The 21,618-nt window shown below is 33.2% G+C and overlaps 1 protein-coding gene across 7 annotated transcripts; it reads left to right on the top strand.

Annotated features, from left to right (window-relative positions):
- The first annotated feature begins 351 nt into the window (after positions 1-351).
- On the top strand, positions 352-21,184 carry LOC142613734 (protein NRT1/ PTR FAMILY 5.4-like). Of its 7 annotated transcripts, none has more exons than XM_075786208.1 (6): positions 352-579; positions 1,948-2,015; positions 9,226-9,354; positions 9,486-9,718; positions 18,829-19,352; positions 19,713-21,184. In XM_075786208.1, the coding sequence occupies exons 3-6, from the start codon at positions 9,255-9,257 to the stop codon at positions 20,917-20,919; spliced, it is 2,064 nt and encodes a 687-aa protein (XP_075642323.1). In that variant the 5' UTR covers positions 352-579; positions 1,948-2,015; positions 9,226-9,254; the 3' UTR covers positions 20,920-21,184. The 7 variants fall into 7 exon arrangements, with proteins under 7 accessions (XP_075642323.1, XP_075642321.1, XP_075642324.1 ...); XM_075786206.1 differs by having other exon boundaries at positions 9,250-9,354; XM_075786209.1 differs by lacking the exon at positions 352-579 and adding an exon at positions 834-851.
- The last annotated feature ends 434 nt before the right edge of the window (positions 21,185-21,618 follow it).

A 21,618-nucleotide genomic window follows, 5' to 3' on the forward strand; every position in this document is an offset into this window, starting at 1 on the left:
CCATTTTTTAAAAGAGATATCCATAACCTTTATGTGAAAATGAGAAGGATGCATGCAATGAATGATGCTATGGGTCTCTTACAATTGTGCAAAGTTGCTAAGGAAAAGAATTCTAAATTTCAATATGCATGTACAACTGATGAAGAGAGTAGGTTGGAGCATATTTTTTGGGCGCCTTTACAGAAAAAAAGAAAAAGAAAAAAAAGAGAGTAGGTAGGCCTTTACGGAAAAAAAAAAGAAAAAGAAAAAAAAAAGAAAAGAAAGTTGTGTGGCTCTTTGTTTACCACGTATCCACAAGAGGACAACAAGTTTAAGAAATCTTGTCCTCCTTTCGACTGGTACATCTTTCTTTCTTCATTTTTTCTCAGGTGCCATCTCTTTCTCTGTTTTTTTTCTTCTTTCTTTCTTTCATTCCCTCAACAGACGGAGACCACTGAAATCAAAGAGAACTCACGCACGAAATGGAGATGGCTTCCTCCAGTCATGAACCACGCCTGGCCGACGCACCCATTTCAAGGCCCCTCTTGTAGTCAGCAACAAATAGTTGTTCAGCTTTAAACAGTTCCGGCACCGAGATTTGTGAGATTCACAAACCCATATTGGTTTCTTTTTAAAAAATATTTAAGTCATAATTTTTTTTATTGATTATATGTTCTGGTTTTGTTCCAGTAACATCTGAAATTTGTATGAGTATTGAGTTCTAATTTTTGTCAAAGGATTTTTTTTAATGAGAATTTTTGTAAGAGGTTGTTTGGTGGTAGGGTGTTGTTTTCGGTTAACTTGTTTGAGCTGTGTAAACTTGGGTTTCAACTTTCAAGAAGGAGGAGGAGGAGGAGGAGAAATGAGTGAAGGTTAGTTTAGTCTTTTTTGAAAAATATAATTTGTCAGAGGCTTTTTGCTCTTTTTCCCATAAAGTTACTGATGTCTGGTGGAAAAGTAAAATAAAATTATTAAACTATATACAGTTAAGGTTTTTTTTTTTTGGTGTTTTAGGTGGAGTTTGGATACACGTTTTCACGTTTTGCGTTTTGATTTTTTTTTTTTTTTTTTTTCTGCTGGGGGACAACGCGCACTGTGCGTGCAGTGCGTATACTGTGCGCGCACTGTACGCGCACTGTTTATGTACGTTTTTAACAATTTTTTATTAAAAATGGGTCCCGCAGTACTATTTACACATTTAAAAATTATTTTGCTACAGTGTTTTCTGTTTTCAGTTTTCAGCAATAAGTTCTATCCAAACGGAACCTTAGTTAAAAAGAGAAAAAAAGTTGTTAAAAAGATTGTCAAAAGAGATTAAAAAAATTTCCAAAAGAGATTAAAGAAATTGCCAAAAACTGAAAAACTGTCAAAAGTTAAAAAAATTACTTAAAAAATTATCAAAAATGTGTTGTTAACGGCAATTTACGGTGCCTGTTAACACAATTCTCTCTCTCTCTCTATATATATATATATATATATATAAATATATATTTATATTTATATATTGGTTAACGTGTGTCAAGAGAACTGTTGAAATTGGAGGAGTCTCACACTCTCACATCTCAGGTCTTGTCTCTTAAGTCTTTGGTCTTGCCACTTGAGATTTCCCAAAAAAAAAAGAAAAAGAAAAAAGGAGGTAGTTGGTTGATGGTTACCGTTTGAGTCACTGTGTCAGTTTGTAATAAATTTTGTTTTTGCCTTTTTTGATCTCAGCCACACACGCTTGTCTGAGACTGAGTTGTCTCCTACTGTATCTTTAAGCAACCTTCGTTTTTCTTCCAAACCAGTTTACCTCTCAATCTCAGGCACCTACTTAACCATTTTTCTCTTCTTTTTTGCTCCCAGCCACGTAACGTAGTTCTGTCTTTGGTAACTCTAACTCCTAATTTTTTTAGTTTTATTTTGAAGTCACTGAATATTTTTTGTTGATTCAAAGTTTTTTTTTGGGTTATTTCCTTGTAATTTCAGAGATAAATTTGAGGGATTCAGCTTCAACCCAGTAAAGACTAAATCTCAAATGCTTAAAGAGTTCTCGGGTATTTTCTCATACTATTTATACTTGTTTTGAGTTCACTAATGTTTGATTTTTTGCTTTGCTGTTTGATTTTGTTTTAAGGGTTGTTTTGAGTTCACTAATGTTTGATATTTTTTTTTGAAAGGAATATTAATGTTAATTAATATTTGATATTATTATGCTAGAAATATCAATGTTAATTTTGCTGCCATGCTAGGATTCTCTTGTTATTTATGGTTGAGAATCAATATTGTGAAATTATTTTTTTCTCACCAATATTAGTTAATAATTACCTACTACTTAAGATTTATTGTGAAAGTATTGTGAAAATATTATGATAATTGATAGTGATTTTAATTTAAACGTACTATTACAATTATTTTTTTCTCTTTCTAAAAAAATTATTTTTTTCTCACCAATATTAGCTAATAATAACTTATCATTTAAGATTTATTGTGAAAATATTGTGATAAAAATTGATACTGATTTTAATTTGAATGTACTATTAAAATTTATTTTTTCTCTTTCTTAAAAAAATATTTTTTTCTTACCAATATTAGCTAATAATAACCTACCACTTAAAATTTATTGTGAAAATATTATAATATCTATATGTGGTAGGCGGGTAACACGGTATAGTCTACATTGATGCAAATATGGGGTGATACGCTCGCCTAACTGCCGAGGGGGTGCAAACCGTTGGGGTCGCACTCGTAACGTGGAAACTTGATTTTTTTTTTAAAAATGTACAATGTTATATTGCTAATGTTGAAATTATTTTCATGTAAATTGAATAATTGTAGATATTATTAGGATATTAATAAATTTGGATCTCGCAACGTACACTGTCTTCCATTACATCATTAGAGATGTGATATTGTTGTTGGGTTAGCAGAGAATTAATGATCGAATGACCCAGACTCCATTTCAAATATATCTTACATTAAATGCTACAATGAGTTAAACCATATCTGAAGATGCGTTTTCACAGTATCTTTAATATATAAATACTGAGATTAAAAAATTACAATATAAGGTACATTTTTTACAAATCATTTATATAAAAAATTACAAACTAAGCAAATAATTTCCAATTAAATTAGGGGCTGCAAAGCTTACTACAATTATGATACGAAGTGAAGGAATGTAAGAATTATAGAGTGATACTTGCAAGAAAAGAAAGAAAGAAAAAAAAAAAAACATAATCAGATAATCATAAATATCTTCTAAGAACAAAAGAACAACAATAAAATATAATAACATTAATATAACCATATATAAAGCATATAATTAATTTTTATGCCAAATAAACTTTAAAGAAAAAGAAACACAAATGTATGATTTATTGTACTAAAAAATAATAATAATAATACAAATACATATCTTTATTATAAATCAACAAACATATTATGCAATATATTTTTTTCCAAGTAATGATGTAATAACTGATAATAATAAAATAAAATTGATTATAAAAAGATCACAATAATACAATTTATTACAATTTTTGTGGTCATATACTAATAATAACAATAAATAATATTAAATAATTTCAAAATTAACAAAACATTTACGTAAATTTAATTAGATAGAGAGTTGAGATGCTTACGATAATTGTGATACCAACTGAAAGAGTGTGAATTATAGAGTGATACTTGCAAAAAAGAAAAAGAAAAACGCAATTAGATAATAATAAATAAACACAAAATAACAACAATACTAAAAATGTTTGTAGTCCTAACCATAAAAAAATCATTAATCTAAAATTTGAATAAAAACAACAACAACAACAATCATAATCACTGAAGCAAAAAGCAAAAAAACTTACATTAACCCAAAACTTACAATTTTTAGTTGTGTACGCTGAAGCAAAACTGAAGAAAAACTGAACAATTGGAGAGATGAAAAGTAAAAGTATTTTGTGAGAAAACTTCAAGAAGGGCTTGCCTTTTATTACAAAGATGTGAAATAAAAGACAAAAAAAATCATTTGTCACGGGAGGCAAACTGAAATAGATTCTCTTTGTCACATCAATCATTTTTTTTGCAGAGATTTTTATTCAAGTACTGTTTGATTCTTAACAAAGAATCTCAGCAAAGAATTTATGTGTTGCAAAAATCTCATTTGTCACATCAATCATTTTTTTTCTATAACTTTCACGTTTTAGAATCTATGTACTTTGAATAAGAATCAAATGGTACTTGAATTTGTTTCAGGCAGAAAGGAATCTCTCTATTTCGGCAATGCCATTGCCACAATTGATTTTCCTTTTAAAATTTTTTTTTTCACATTTTCGGCAATGGCATTGCCACAATACCCACAATTCTTTTTTTTTTTTTTTTTTTTTTTTTCTTTCCCCCCTATTTCGGCAATACCATTGCCATAATTCTTTTTTTTTCCCCCCCTCTTTCGGCAATACATTGCCACAAATTTTTTTTTTCTTTCCCCCCCTATTTCGGCAATACCATTGCCATAATTCTTTTTTTTTTTTTTTTTTTCCTATTTCGGCAATAACATTGCCACAATTATTTTTTTTCCCTATTTCGGCAATACTATTGCCACAATTTTTTTTTTCCTATTCGACAATACATTGCCACAAATTTTTTTTTTCTTTTCCCTCTGTTTCGGCAATACCATTGTTACAATTTTTTTTTTTTTCTTTCCCCCCTATTTCGGCAATCCCATTGCCATAATTCATTTTTTTTTTTAACCTTTTCCCTCCATTTTTGGCAATGGGATTGCCACAAAACAATTTTTTTTTTTTTTGGGCACTCACGCACGGGCATTGGGCACTCACTAACTCGGGCAGGGGCTGGGCAGAAGGAATTTCGGTAACAGTATTGCTGAAATTCCAAAATTTCTCTCTCCTCATTTTTCCTTTTCTCTCTCATACTTTTCTTAGAATTTTGGCAACGGTGTTGCTGAAATTCACTCTCTCTCTTCATTTTCCCAAATAACTTGGAACGATGACTATAACTACAAAAAACTTCATTTTTAGCAATATTTACCCAAAAGACTCGTATACAATCAACTCAAAAAAAAAAGGAAAAAAGGAGAATACAGACAAAATTTAACACTGTCAAATGTAATGCACGGCACATGGGTGATGTGATGTATTAGTCACAACTATTTTTTCAAAGGGTCCTATTAATTTATGTCCTAAGAGAATACATTAAGCCATCTATTTTGAGAAATATTTTTATGAGAAATTGAAAAAATTGTAAAAAATTTTCAATTCCAAATAAAACTTTTTTCAAAAAATGGTATTAATTTTTTTAAAAAATTACTTTAACTCTATTAAAGAGAGAACTCTACCTCTCTCTCTCTCTCTCTCATATTTTCGGTTAAGTGTAGACTGTAGAGACTCAGTAGGGCTGTCCATCAACCCGTATGGCTTGACCCACCCGCTCAGCCCGAAGGCCAACGGGCGAATCCAATTGTTCATATGGGTCGGATTCGGGTCAATTGATTTTAAAATTCAGTTTTACGAGTCGGTTTTGAGTCCCTTGGCTTCTAACCCGTGTAAACCGACCCGTCCGACCCATAATTTTTAAATGGAAAAAAACATAGGTTCTCACTCACTGGTTCCAGAATCTTCTTTCACTTTCTCTAATCTCTCACTCTCCCTTTCTCTGATATGTCTCTCAAATCCCTAACCCTAGCATCCTTGCTATCGCCGTCACTAAGGTGAGCCTTGTGGCTACCCCAAATCCTAGCCTCCTTACCGACGTCATCCAGTTGGCCCTATTGCGCCTCGCTGACTCAAAGTTTACGTTGCACTCACCGTGTCTCAAACTCCACAAGCCTCCTTTGATCTACTTGAAGTATCCTTTTGAGACTCTGATCTGTGCAGTTTGATGGTGGGTTAGTTAAAAAAGTTTATTTTTAAAAAAAATGTACTGATGTTGTGATGGATGTGTTGGTGGTGGGGAGGGAGTGGCGGTGTTGGTGTTGATTTAATCTTCTCTCTATATTTCATTTTAGTCTTATAGTCATAGATATGGGTTTTTGGTTTGGATTTTGATTTCTTTGTTTTTTTTTTTTTTTAAAGATTCTTCTGGGTTTTGATTTCGTTTTAGACTTTTAGTCATAGATCTGGGTATTGGGCTGCAGTGAATTATAGCTTCTTAGTCCCATGAGAGACATAATGAATGTTGAGCTGCTGAGGAAGGTAACCTAAGTGAGTTCATATTTGAACTCGAACCTTAAACCACACACTTAGCGCATTTTGCTCATTACCCAAGACCACTAGACCACACCCTTTGGTGGCTTCAACTTTACTATGTAGCTAGCCGGGACAAAAAAAAAGTTACTATATAGCCTTCCATGTCTGGGTTCTCTATACCTCGCCAATCTGCAATCTAGTCTCGTCACTATTTAAGTATTTATAGTTGCCATTATAGTTACTAGTTTTTGGTGGTGTATTTTAAAATAAATATATACTCATATTCATTATTGTTGTTACAAAATACTGAAATGCTTTCTCAAAAAAAAAAAAAAATTACTGAAATAGTTAGACTTTACTTAGAGTAAGTTTTAAATTAAGCATTTTTTATATTAAAATTCTAGTTAAATACTATTTACTCCATATTTAGTTTTCTATGTTATATTTAAGTAAAATTCATTATTTTTTACTTTTTGATATACAAAATTAATAATTAAGTTTTTATATTCAAATTTTATTCTAATCTCTTAAATAGTTAAATTAGTTTCAATAATTTCACATTTACCAGAATTATAAATAATTGTAAGAATATAATTAGATATGTTGTCGTCAATGTTTTCATTTTCAGATTTTCCTCTAAATTTTTTTGATCTTCTTCATGTAGAATTATAATATGACATGTTTTAACATCAGCATGAATATTTTCATAGTTACCTTTTCATTGTAATTACATCTAACTCTTTTTTATGAGTTTATTTATTATTCATTTGTTAGGTTTTCACTTAATTTTTTTTTATATTTTATTTATTGTTAGTAAAAAAATTATCAAGAAATTATTTTTTAGATTCAATTAATTTTGAGATCTCTCTCTCTTGTTTCCCAAATTCATATTCTCTAGTGGTCATCTATAATTAAAAATATATTTACAAATAAAAGAAATATTATCTACAATAGCTTTAACCTTAACAACCAAAGATTTTAGTAGTGCTTATCTTGCTTAGTTGTTCGTGAAAAAATTGATTTTGGGGTCCATTTCTTCATTTGAAGCTCCTATATTGCTTAATTTGTCCATTTTTCATTCTTTTTGGGTCCCTTATATGCACAAAACTTGTAATCCATGCATGCTTCATCACAACGTTTTCTTTGCCATCAGTGTGGCCAGTTTACAGCCATAGTAGCCTTTCTTGGTCATGATGCATCCCTTCTCAGGCCTTTGTTGCATTCTTCCGACATTCTTCAAACATCCTCTTCCTTTTGCGTGGTTCTTCCTTTATAACACCCAATCCATCCAGTCTTTTACACGATCATTCTCAAGGCATTTTCATGCCTTATTCAGACTTCCTTCATGGCTTATTCAAGGCATCTTCATGGCCATCTTTGTGGTTTCTTCAAGGCATTCTTTGAGACATCTCTTCATGGGATCTTCTCACGCTTATCCAAATACAAGTCTCCATGAAACTTTCATTTTGAGTTTGAAGGGAGGTGTTAGAGATATATTAGTCCAATAGTATAGGCCTAAGCCTAACCTACTTTGTGTGCAAGCCAAATCCTATGCTTGTATAACAAATCTATTAACTATTGTTACTATATGGTTAGTTTTGAGTTTAGTCTACTATATATACTCATGTTGGGTTCATTGTAACACATAATTTGTGCTACACTCATATATCAAAGATGTAGTTTTTAAAGGTTTCATTTGTTAACGTGGGTCGTAAAGTTAAACCATGTAACCTTTGTTTGTTCTTGTATTGCTCTATTTTATGTTTCCGTTTTCACATTCATTTTAGCATATTTAACAGTGTTTATCAATATATAATTTAAAATCACATATTTTTATAAGTCTAAATATCAGACCAGGTACATTAGCCAAATGTATTACTTAAATAACATATTTTTTAACATATATTTTTTAATTTTTAAAAAACACCAATACTAGCCGAAATACTTACAAGTCAGTAAACTTGATATCCTATCCAGTAAATTTTTAACATTTTTAATTGTCCCAAGCTTAGGCAATTGCCTAAGTTGCCTAACCACCGGTAAGGCTGCAGATCCTAGTTAGAAACATATACAATAATATGATGCTAATTTCACTACTCAAAGAAATACCTCCCCTTATATGTCTAAACATTTTGTGAGTGGAAAATACCAATTAAGTAACAAGTATTTTGTAAAAAAGACTTGAAAGTGAAAAACATGTCAAGCATAAAATTTTGAGTTTTAAGTCGGATTTTAAATGGACCAACCACTACACCTTGCTTTGTTTCCTTTTTCTCAAATTATTTTCCCAAAGTAGCGGGGTTTATATGTGGGGGAGAAATGCCATAAGACAGACCAAAGTTTGTAGTCCATCCCATTAAAAAGAAAAAAAAAATTCCTTGGAACATATCAAACAATATAGCTGTTCTTTACGGCTACAGTGCTACGTGAGATATTTCCCTTTCTCATCAATCATCATGAGGTTTTTTGTAGATATGTGAAAAGCGACAAGCTGGGTTCATACTTCACAAGGAATTTGTTTTTCCAAACACGTGCTCAACGGATGATTAGTTCACTAATCAAAATTTTTTACTGGCTTCCCACTTTCCTATTGTTGCCGAAAAAATATAGGTCCGGGTAATGGTATCACCTGTGTGTATCACACTAAATTCACTATTTTATAATATTTTTACAAATTATTGATATAAGTAATTTTTACTGGTTCTGATCTTGACACACTACTAACGTCACTTTTTTACTTATTAGTATCTACTTATCATATCTGCACTTCATAAAAAAAATGTTGTAAATAGTTTGTAACTCTAAAGGCCTATTTGGTACATCAACTTAAACACATATTTTCAGTTTTTAAATAACAATACATGTATTTCTATACATTTTTTCACCTATAAGTATTTTCAAAAAAAAATGAAAACTGTTATTTAAATAAACATACTAAACGGACCCAAACATTTTTCAAAAAAAAAAAGTCATTTCTTCGCATTAGTCATTAAAGGCTATCCTATTCACTTATGTTTAGTTTCACTAACCAAACGTGTTTGCCTTAACTCTATCATTCATTCCTAAGGTACTCTGAATCTCTGATTCCCAGCCATAATGGTAATGTGTGGTGAATGGTTCTCAAGGATCTACGGCAAAGTCGGGAAATGGTATCACGATTATATCTTCTTCTCAAAGGCTGTGCTATTCATCTTTGGTAATAATTTCCGAAAATAAAGTAAAAGTTTCATTAATGTTGGAGTTGACAGAGAATAGATTTGTATTCTTTTCTTTTCTTTTTTAAAAATAAAAAATAAAAAAAATACTGTTTTCTTCAATGAACTTCAGGACTGATTGTGAGCGTTAGCATGATCAACTTGGCAGTGGTGGAGATGTTTATTGATTGCCTCAATATCCTCGGGGATAAGAAGAATTTCAGGATCAATTTGCAAACAGCTGCAACAATCGTAAATCTTCAGAAGGGCATATCATCCGTATCAGCAGTTATTGTTGCGTATATTGCAGATTCCTATTTAAAATGTTTCACAATGATTATCATCAGCGCTTTGTCCTACACTACGGTAATTCCATATTCTTTTCTTGTGTAATAAATAGCCTTTGGCTGATAAAACTATTAAAAAAATAATTTGGAGTATTCGAAGGTAGGTTACATAAAATGAAAGGAACAAAAATGCATAATGGTTTTGAGAAATACCTAACCCAACCTAGGTATTGATTAAGACCCCAAATTTTAATTTACAGCTTAATCACTTTTAAGGTAACCTTTTTTTTAAAATATAAAATGCATAGCAATTCAAATCAAATTTAAGTGATTAGTCAATTATAGCATGCATGAACATCAAAATAAGCATGGATAAACATATAGGGCATATATAAAGAGCAGGACGGAACTAGGGTTCAACCCCCACTATCTAGTTCTTAAGAAAAGTGTGTATGTGTTTCACCATTTTATATTTGGGCCTCCACTTTCAAAAATTTTAGGCCCCCTCCCCTACAATTTTACATTGATTTTATTATAATAGCACTTGCATTAGTTGTAAAATAGCACAAGACTCCAAAATTTTTCAATCAACCCCAAAATACACCCACATCAATCTATGAATCACTATGCAAAAATACATTTGTGCTATAGTAATTGAGTAAATTTACACAATTACTGTAACACAAATGTATTTCTGCAAATTTACACAATTACAATAACACAAATGTTTTTTTGTACAATGATATATAGACTAATGTAGGTGTATTTTGGATTGATTGAGAAAATTTACCCAATTATTGTTGCTATGCAAATGTATGTTTTAGAAATTATTTAGCTTGAGGACAGTGACTTTTGATTAAGGAAGAGAGAGATGATTTGAGATAATAATAAAAAATTGATAAGGAAGTAGTATTATGATGAAATGTAGAAATAAATAATAGTGAGTATATAAAATAAAATAAAAATGTAGGTTATTATGCTAAAATAAATAGAAATTTTTGCATGAGCTAATACAAATGCTCTAATATATTAAGAAACAATACAGTTTTTTGTTTTTGTCTTTATTAGTAGATGATTACATTATAATGTGTTACGAAACAAATTTTTTTTGTATTTTTCTCTGTCGATTGTTTGTTAATACTAAATAGATACTTATTTGAAATTTCAAGATTCATTTTTTTACTTATACTTCGGCCCCCTTAACTCGAAACCTTGGGTCTGTTCCTAAAAGAGCAACCCACATAAAATTAAAGACACAATACCACAAGATAACACTAAATGTGTTATCGAAGAGAAAACGTGAGAACCAAGCGGAAAAACCTCTTTGTGGCACCAACACTTAAACAATCCACTAGAATAGATTGTTGCAATACAAATTACATGACACAACCCTCCAAGCAATATTGTGATCTTGTACTCAAGAACTCTAAGCTTTTGCTGGCAATTCCTCGACTCATTTCTCTACTCTAGCAATCGGAAATGCAATTGAGCTCAAATTGCATCTTCAAATCTCTATGGCTGATTTTGTGGTAGTTCCAATGATTCCCAAGGCTGCCAACAACGCTCACAACACTCTGGTAACACTCTGGTGATGATGGGTGTGAAGAATTTAATCTCCTCTCAAGAATTATGATATGGTGAGAGGGAAAGAGTAGAGAAAAATGGTTAAGTGTTTGGGTCTCACAATTTATTGGTTTCTCTCAACTTTCAAATGAGAGTTAGGGTTTAATTTGTGGGAAATGTGGTTTATAAAGGATGGGTATAGGCTAGAGCAACAAGGGAGTGAATTCTTCGCTATTCTGACCATTCTAGTTGACCAAGGGTTAGGTGAAAGTCAGACAAATTTTTTCCCAATAGATTTTTAAATGCTTGACATGTGCCAATTTTCATGGGACCAATAAAATTATTTGTTTATTTATCAAGTATGATTACTCAATTTACGAAGATGCGTCTAAGCCATTGAAATTTGATTTAATGATAACTTTCAATCCATAGGTCCAATTGAGGCCCGTGACCAGTTGTTTTAATCTTTAAGACATTAGCATCATTTTGATTAGGGACAATTGAAGATCAAATGGATAGAATTAATATGATATCTCCAAGTATGAAATCACCCTTTTCCCCTTCATATGAGGTTACATCTAAGTTACAGAATAAGGTGTCTGTAATAATACATAATTTTAGATGTGAAATATAAACATATAAATCAGTTTAAGCATGTGTAGAAGACAATCTAAGCTTGTAGTAAATAAAGTATGAAAATTATGATTAAGTATTTCCACACACATCCTTAGAACATCGAAATCTACTCACAAATTATAACTAGATAATCATAACTAGCTTGACAATGCACTATGCCATTAGTACAAAGGTACTAGGCCAAACACAAGTAATATGTGATCAATCATATTTAGGTTAAATTTTTAGATTTTTCATTTTTTTTAATTGTTGTGTTTCTAGATTTTTAAAAACTCACACAAAAACAAATGAAAAGCATTGATCATATAACAACAAACAAGATAAATAACTCAAAAAAAAAAAGGATGTATATTGCATGTGAATAAAAAATCTAATATGCAAAATATGTCCTACAAAGATCAGATTAATTAGATCAAGGATGGAGTAGAAACCTCTCAAGTTAGAGCGTCTTTATTCACCCAAATAGCTTTAATCTTCTACTTAGGGGTGAAGAAACATGGGGAGTGGGGAATTGTCTACACAAAGACAAAGATTTGGTACCAAACTTACCAAGGTTCAAAGAACTTAAGATTGACTAAATTTTCTTCACAAGTTGACCTTGGTATGCGATAGAAGGAATATCACCAATTCTAGAAACTCCACGTTTAGCATGTTTCCTTGGGCTTCCTCTAGGAATCAATTTAGCAACATGATTTTGTTTTTGTCTCAACAAAAGAACAATGTGGTCTAATATGACTAATAAAACCACAATGGTGGTAAGTGGGAACAAAATTTGATCCAACCATTTTCCTAGGTTGAGACCTAAACACGGGCTGCGACTTATGAGCTTCCACCATAAGCCTTTTGCCATTATCAAATCTAGCTAAATTAGCACTTATCTCCACTTTAGGATTCCTCTTATGAGGAGAAATGTATACCAATTTGCCTTCGGAGTTAGAGGACACACTTGGCACAAAATCAGGCTTATCATCAAGTTTGGCATAAGAACCTTTTTCCAATTTAGCATTTGATTAAGCTATGCCTTCTTTCAAACACTTGACATGTACCTTAAGAGAGTCATTTTTACACTTTAGTTCATCAACCGACTTCTTAGTTACATCAAGTTTAGCATCCAAATCCATCTAAATACATTCAATCCCTTTTAATATTTCCAAGGAATTTTAAGCATTTTTAAAATTTTTTTTTCAACCAACTTGCTGGATTCATCAAGTATTATAATTAAAGATTTAACAAACAAAATTGCTCAATGTCTCTTTGAATTTCTTAGACTTTTTCTTGAAGAGCTTGTTACCAACAATTTTTAAAATTATCCAGAGAATCATATGAAACATCATTACAAGCATGAGAATAATCGTACATAGATTCAATAGCATCACAATACAGGCAAAGAATCGCACAAAGCTTTATCCATGACAAGTTGAGGGTCATCGATCACACTTAGGAAATAAATCCATAAATCATGTGTACCATGATCTGATACCTACTGAGATTACCAAACTTTAATTATGGTAATGACTTAGACCCCAAGTTGTAATTACGGGTAATTCCAATTTTAAGCTAATCTACCAATTTTTAGCCCAATTGTTTACATGATTAGCCAATTAATAATACAACAATAGCAAGCATGGATAATCAATAAAAGTAGCTCAATAGCAGCAAAATAAAGAGCACAATACTACATGATATCATCAGATATGTTATTAAAGAGAAAAACTCAAAAATTGGTCAAAAAAACCTCTCCGTGGCATTGACTCTGAAACGATCCACTAGAAAGAATAGTTGCATTAAAAGATGCACACAAAACCCTCCAAGCTTAGTGCTATTCTAATACTTTGAGCCCTCAAGTCCTTTCTTCATCTAGTTGTAGAATCTACAATTGAGCTCCAATTTCATATTCCGAGTCTTCTTGGATGAATATGGGTGTGCTCTAATGATTCCTAGCAATCCAATCAACTTTCAACACTTAGGAATAGTGTAGATTGTGATGGAAATGATCTCTTCTAATAGATTTGACTATGTTGAGAGGAAAAGAGAAGAGCGAATGGGTAAGCATTTGGCTCTCACAAATGGGTAGGTTTTCTCTCAATGCTAGATGGGAATTCTAGGGTTAATTTTGTGGGAAATGATGTATATATATGATGGGTAAAGGTTGGAACAACGAGTGGAATGATCCCTGTAGAATTTCAAATCAACAAACAGGTGTCCATCTTGTGGGTGCAACACATAATTTCACTCAAGTGAAATTCTCTTCTCAACAACAGCACTTTAAGTTCTAAACCTTCTACCCGGTTACAAAAAAGAAAACACCAATAATATACAATGTGTTGAATTGAATCACATGCAAATTGGCACGACATTAAGCCAACACAAAGACAAGACTTAATAATAATATCACAAGTTGGTCCTCAAGGAAAAAAATTTGGCTCCTTCTTGCTTAGACAATGAATTCAAGATCCATGATAGGACCACACTATGACACCTTGTCCTTGTATTGAACAAAGGCGCTAGATCAGTAGGTGATTGTGACATTGAACCATCTAAAATTAAATCCGATATTTTTCTTGTCTGTCAATGCCATTTGCATTGACCTAAACCATGTAGAATGGATATGAGGGATCATATTTCTTGATTGTAACTGATGATTAGTAAGAAGTAGATGAAAAAAAAGTAAATACCATTGAAAATTTGAAATGAAACTGATCAATAGTGATCTGACACCATATGAAATGAGAGAGAGAATTGACGAGAATTTGTTAATGTTTCCCATTGATTAAACTAGATTATAATGCATCTGTTATATTAGCCAAAATTAGAGAAACTAAACTAATCTTAACTGCTGAATAACATTGTTCATTAGTTGTTGCATAGTAGCAACAAACTTAACAGACTCCATTCACCACCTTGGCCAATACACGTGAGACATGTATTAGTGAGGCACAAGCAGAACACATGATGATCAGTAGTAAGAAGTAGATAAAAAAAAGTAAATGTCATTGAAAATTTGAAATGAAATTGAACAATAGTGATCTGATACCATATGAAATGAGAGAGAATTGATGAGAATTTGTTAATTTTTCTCATTGATTAAACTAGATTACAATGCATATATTATATTAGCCAAAATCAGAGAAACTAAACTAATCTTGACTGCAAAATAACATTGTTCATTAGCTGTTTCATGGTAGCAACAAACTTAACAGACTCCATTCACCACCTAGGCCAATACACTTGAGACATGTATTAGTGAGGCACAAGCAAAACGCGTGATGGGACAAAATAAAACTACAACTTGCAGCCTTATAGTACAACCCAAAACAAACTCACAACACAAGTATACGTAACAACACCACTTGCCGTAGTGACTAAGCAACATGTCTTTTAATTAAAAAAATTCAAATCCTTCATTTTAATTATTGCAAAAGCTATGCGAACTATGTTTTTCCTTCAACCGTGTTCTTTCAACTTCTTGATAAAGAAACTCCCAAACTGGTGTTGATGGAGCTGTAAGTCTCGATTAATGGTGGTGACTGTGTATGGAGGTTGCAATTTGGGTCATTGTGTGGTATGAGTGATTTCTATGAGTTAGCGTGGGTTACCATTGGTCACAATGGGTTTGTGTATTTGCCGGGAATATGGAAGCGCTCCTAATCGATTGAACCGGTCTTGTAAAAACTAGAATAATCGCTAAAAAATTGGTCAAAACCGGTCAAGAGCTGGGAAAATCTAGGAACTGGACCCTTTCCCGATTCTTTTACTGTTCCAATTTTTTTTTTTTTTTTTGAGATAAAAGATAAAAAATTTATTTGATAAAATATGCAAAGAGTAAGTAAGAACCCTGCAAACAAAACAGGGAACCTGAACCTTTGACCCTCTGCTAACAGCAAAACAATTATGCAGGAAAACAAACTATCTCTGCATAGACCACACCATTATATCGGAACATTACATAGACAAACAAGGGTATTTAACCCTCTGCTAACAGCAGAACAATAATGCAGAATTATGCAGAAAACAACTTCTGCAGAATTCAAAAACAATACATAGAAACCTATAAAACAAGCAGAGGAGTCGGACAACTATTACAACATCACTGGACCTATACTGCAGAAGCAACAAATATGCAGAAAAACAAAACAGTTTCTGCAGAAACAAATAATTGTGCAGAAAAATAACGCTATGCAGAAACATGTAACCATAATGCATAGTACTACGCAAAATGGCACACCATTATAGCCAAACAAGGATAATGGTCACTATAAGGACTTTCAATTTTTGTGTTACAGGCTCTTGTAGCACCTTTGGACAATGCGACAAACACAAAAGTTTACAACATTTTTCTACAACAGTTGAGTTGACAAATTTTTATTAACTTTTACTGGGACCAACATTTGACATCACTTTCTTACCTACTACTAATAAGCTAACACATCAGTTAGGTGTGAAATTTTTTATGTCTATAGACTCTCTCAATATATTGAATGGTAACACGTATTCAAGTTATATCTTTAAAATCGCATCAGTTTGTCTAAATTTTTCTGTTTATTTAAGCATAAAAACCCTTTTTTTTTCTTCTATTTTATACAACCACTTTTACAAAACACTCACATTAGATTATTTATTCTACCTTCCATTTTATTTAAATACTCATATTTATTCATTTTAATGCTATTTGTCATCTTAAATCTCTCTCTCTCTCTCTCTCGTTTAACATCAAAGGTTTAATTATCTTCTCTCCCCCCTCAACCCTAAGCTCTCTTTCTTCACTGGGTTTGGGTTTGGGTTTGATTTTGATTTTGGGTTATTTTAGGTTGATCAAGTTTGATTTTCGGTTGTATTTTGGGTTGATTTCCATTGTTGTAACAAGTTTTGGTAGTGGTGGGTGGACGAAATTTGTGTTTGGATATAGATGGTGTTGGGTTGCAGCGGGATATGTGAGAGTAAACAAGAGGGAGAGAGAAAATCTGATGAGAGTGGAGAGGTGAGAAAAAAACATTAAAATTTTGGAATAGAAAACTAAAGTAAACTTGTATATTTACACGGTTACTAGCTTAGCAACTATGTAATTTTGCATAATTTTAGCTTAATTGTGAAAGAATTTTGGAGTTAAATTTGTAAAATTGGGCACTTTTTCTATTTATACATTCACTTATATGAATGTTCTAAGGGTCCGTTTGGATAGAACTTATTGTTGAAAACTGAAAACACTGTAGCAAAATAATTTTTAAATGTGTGAATAGTACCATGGGACCCATTTTTAATGAAAAAGTTGCTAAAAATTGATATTTGTGGGTCCCGTGAACAGTGCACCGGTGCACTGTTCACGCAGAAAAGTCAAATATTACGGCTACTGTTCCTGAACAGTAGCCGTAAAATTGAAATTTGTCTTGCCAAAAAAAGAAGGAAACGCGCCAACGTGAAACGAGTAGATGCAAACGCTGAAACCAAACAGATACTAAGGCTCATTTCTCACATAAGGGTAAACCTCACAAACAAGGTGTCAATCTCATATGAGAGATGTATTACATGTCTGATGCATCTTAGGAGAGAGAGAGAGAGCGAGAGAGAGAAAATGTAGTGACTAAGGTTGTTCTATCAGACCTTAAATGTGGAGCACCATGATGATAGACATTTTTCATGTGTCAAAATATATTAACGATAATTTAAGAAGTTTCACAAAAATCTAAGAGCATTCCCATCAGTCCATGGAAAGTCTTCTAAAATGCAAAAAATAGCTCTTTTTACACAATTTGATAAAAAAAACACCCACATCAGTGGGTGTAAAATGACGCAAAATATACACCCGGCTGTGAAAATGAACAGTAACCGTGTAAATATACACAGCTACTGTTCACGTTTAAACGATTTTTTTATTCTTTTTTTTCTCTCTCTGTCAAACTCCTCCTCTTTCCCAACTATTACAACAATCCAGCGCGCCAGAATAACCACCAAACCCAGCGCCACCACCAAACACCACAGCACAGAGAATTAACCCAAAATCAACAGAAAATTAACCCAAAATCAACGAAAAAAGCAATTAGAAAATCTAACTCAAAATCAAGACAAACCCACTGAAAACCCAACTCAAAATAAATCAAAACTCACCGGTAAACCCAACCCAAAAACAGTCCAAACTTATCGGAAAACCCAACCCAAACCATACTCAACTGAAAACTCGCGTGAAATGCCCAATGGAGTTGGATCTGCCACCCGATCTGCTGCCGTTGGGTCTTCCATTGTTGCCGCTGGATCTTCCATTGCTGTCGTCGGTTGGGGGTGGGAGGCGAAGGGTTGTCGGTTGGGGGTGGGAGGTGAAGGGTCGGTGGTGGAGGAGAGAGGGAGGGACGAAGGAAAGAGGGAGACCGAATCAGTGGAGGGCTGAGGCGGCGAGTTGGATCGACAGCGACGGTAGGCTGGGTGAGGCAGCTGTAAGGGAGAGAGTGAAGGAAGGAAAGGAATGGGTGAGACTTTGAGAGAGCTGAAAAAGGAAAAATGGAGAGGAAACAGTGAGAGTGAGGATTAATAAATAATAATAATAATAAAACAATATATAATATTATTTAATTAGAATAGATGTGTAAAATAAATGAACTGATGTGGGTGTTTTGGAAATGTGGTAATGTATAATAGAAAAAGTAGGTTTTTAGTGTAAAATAGACGAAAAATTTTAAACGAATTGATGTGGTTGCTCTAATAATGCATTTGGATCCAACTTATTGTGTCAGCGTTTTCATTGCTTGCGTTTTCTCCTTTTTTTTTTTTTTTTTTTTTTCGTTTTTGCTGCTGCAGGGACAAAGTGCGCACTGTGCACGTACTGTGTGCGCACTGTTCATGTACTTTTTAAATAATTTTTTTATTAAAAATGGGTCCGCAGTACTATTAACACATTTAAAAATTATTTTGCTACAATATTTTCAGTTTTCAATTTTTCGTTTTCAGCAATAAGTTCTATCCAAACAATCCCTAAATATCAATTTGCCTTTCTTGTTGCAGGGATTGATGTTGTTATGGCGTTCTACTCGAAGAAACCGTATCCAATATGGACCTATTTATGTTGCAGCGTTGGCTCTAGCACTAGGTAAATATGGCCTAGGTTCAATCCTAAAAGAATTTCTATCTAAACAGTTGATTGAGGGAGAAAATGAAAATTTCAACGAAAGTGAAGCCCAAATAGAGGGTCGTACAAATGTTTGGTGGTGTATTGCCTCGATTTCTGGATCTGCCATTGCTGTCTTTTTCCTTTCAAATCTAAAATGGGAAGGAACCCTCTTAGCTTCCGGTGTGGTGATGGGAGTATCTCTTTTATTGTTTTGCTGCGGCTTCAAAGTTTACTGTCCCAAAAGACACAGAAGGAACTCCCATGTTATTTTCAAAGTCTTCAAGGCAGCTATATCCAAACGTTATCTCCCCTACCCTTGTACACCAACTCGGTTATCTTGGAAATCTGCATCAAATCTAAAGTTGTTCGAAGTCAGAAATAGTCAAATACTTTTTTTGCCAAAAGTTTTTTGGTTCAGGTTGGTCTCTTTCTTTCCGTGTTACACACATTACAGGTCTGTTTGAAATCCGCTTATTTTGTTGGAATTGAAAACTTTTTGCTAAAAGTATTATAGTTAAAGATAAAACTTAACTGAAATAGTACAGTTAGATCTATGAATAGTACCAAAAAGTGTAGTAAAGCTCATGAATAGTAGCAAAAATAAGCTGAATAGTAAAATAAGTTAGTTTTTTAATTTGAAGCCAAACACACTTCATATGTGTTTTCAAAACACAATTTTACAATTTTAACTAAAATTATGTTTTTTAAACTGATGTGGTGTTCCATAGAATCCATGCATATGATGTGGGGAATTCATGGGGTAATTATGCTGATGCAGGTGGTTAGACAAAGCTACTGTGACTGTAGAAAATACCTCAAGCAGTCGGCAGGAAGAGGAGAATCTTTGCTCAGTCGAACAAGTGACCCAAGTGAAGTGCTTTTTGACATTGATACCTTTGTGGACAACCTTTTTAGCCTATAGTTTGGTCCAGGCTACCGGAAATACTTTCTTTATTGAACAAAGGAGCAACTTGAAAATTACGATTACTAAAAACCACAGGGCTCCTCTAGTTGCTTTCTTTGTACTCAATTCCTTTCTACGCTTCATAATCCCGCGTCTGTTTTGGTCAGAGAAAGCAAGAAATCCCAATGTCACACTGGTGAGAATTGGTGTTGGGATGATTTGTTCTATATTGTGTTGCATTGCAGCTTGGCAGGTGGAGGTCCACAGATTGAAAGAAATTAAGAGACTTAATCCTGCCAACCCATCTGACCCTATCTCCATGAGTATCTTCTGGTTACTTCCACAATTTATTTTGTTGGGACTAGCGGAGGGACTTGTCGAAGAAGGGCTCCAGGAATTTTTCATTAAGCACGTCACTGAATCGATGTGGAATTCTGGGCAATTGTTGACTGGATGTATATTAAGTTTCGGAAATTTCTTCAGCATAGCTTGTGTTCAACTAGTAAGAAGCTGGTTCAAGGACACCATAAACGACAGTCATCTGGATAGGTATTTTCTGACTTTAGCAATACTAAGCTCTGTGTTCCTTTGCTTTTATGTGTACGCTTCAATATCCAACTCCAAGTATGCCAACATAAGAGATTTATCAAAGGAAGCAGAATTAGCCCCTAATGTTTCAATGGGGGGAGGAGAGATGAAAGATGAAATGTCGCCGGCTTCTTCCTCTGCTCGAAACACACCTTTAGATGAGGACTTTGACGATTATTCTGTCCAACCTTCTCCTCTCCTTTCCTCTCATCCCCATCGATCTCACTCTATTTTAAACATACCCCAACGAGATGGTGTTGAAGAGAATACTAAACCCCTGCCGATTAGGAAGCCCTCTTTCTTATGGAGAAAGGTGTCCATTGTCATGGCCTCCACTCGCCACCTCTACTCCCGCTTAGCAAATGTTGAAATGGTTGGTATGCAATCTTCCCCGGATGTACACTATGCTGAATCTATGGAGAATCTCCCTTTGCGGTCCCACGCATCCACTGAAGCAGAGGAGGTAATCTATGATGATGAGCCTAGGAACTAAGTTCCACGGTTTAAAAATTAAGCGACAACATTTTTAAAATGTTTGTACATTGTAATTCAATTTAATAAATAGGTTGGAAATCTTATCTATTAGTACTCCATTTTTTTGGTTATTTTCATCTTATATTACTTAGGGGGTGTTTTGAAGAATAGTTTGAATTAGGTAGTTTCAGTGTTTTTGATATACGTGTGAGTGAAAATGTGTGTGAAAATGTGTGTAATATTGTTTAAGATGTGTTGAAATATATTAAAATTATGCTGCCAAACACCCCCTTATTAGCTTCTTATTTTATTTTATTTTTTATTTTTTATTTTTTTGAGAATTGGCTTTATTTAAAGAAGTGTCTAATTATCCCCAAAATCATATATTGGGCCAAGATGCTCTTGTTATAGACTGCAATGGCAGAAGCATATAGATTAATAGAAGAAGATAAGCAGATTAATTTTCGGGCTGTAGCTCAAGAAGTTTTCTGGCAGCAACATTCCCTAGAACAACACTTTCATGGATGTTGCAGGTTGATAGAAAAATCTGCCATATATGATCATCAGGGTGAATGAGCATTTGTTTGATTGTCCTCTTAGCATCTTCTAGGTTTCCAACTCGTCCAAGCAAGTCAAACATGTTGGCACATAGTTCTAAACGAAGGACTAGGAAACACAGACATGAGTATGGGTAGGACATAACAACACGGTAATTTTT

This window comes from Castanea sativa, chromosome 10 (genome assembly GCF_040712315.1).
Source record: "Castanea sativa cultivar Marrone di Chiusa Pesio chromosome 10, ASM4071231v1".
NCBI classification, from domain to species: Eukaryota; Viridiplantae; Streptophyta; class Magnoliopsida; order Fagales; family Fagaceae; genus Castanea; species Castanea sativa.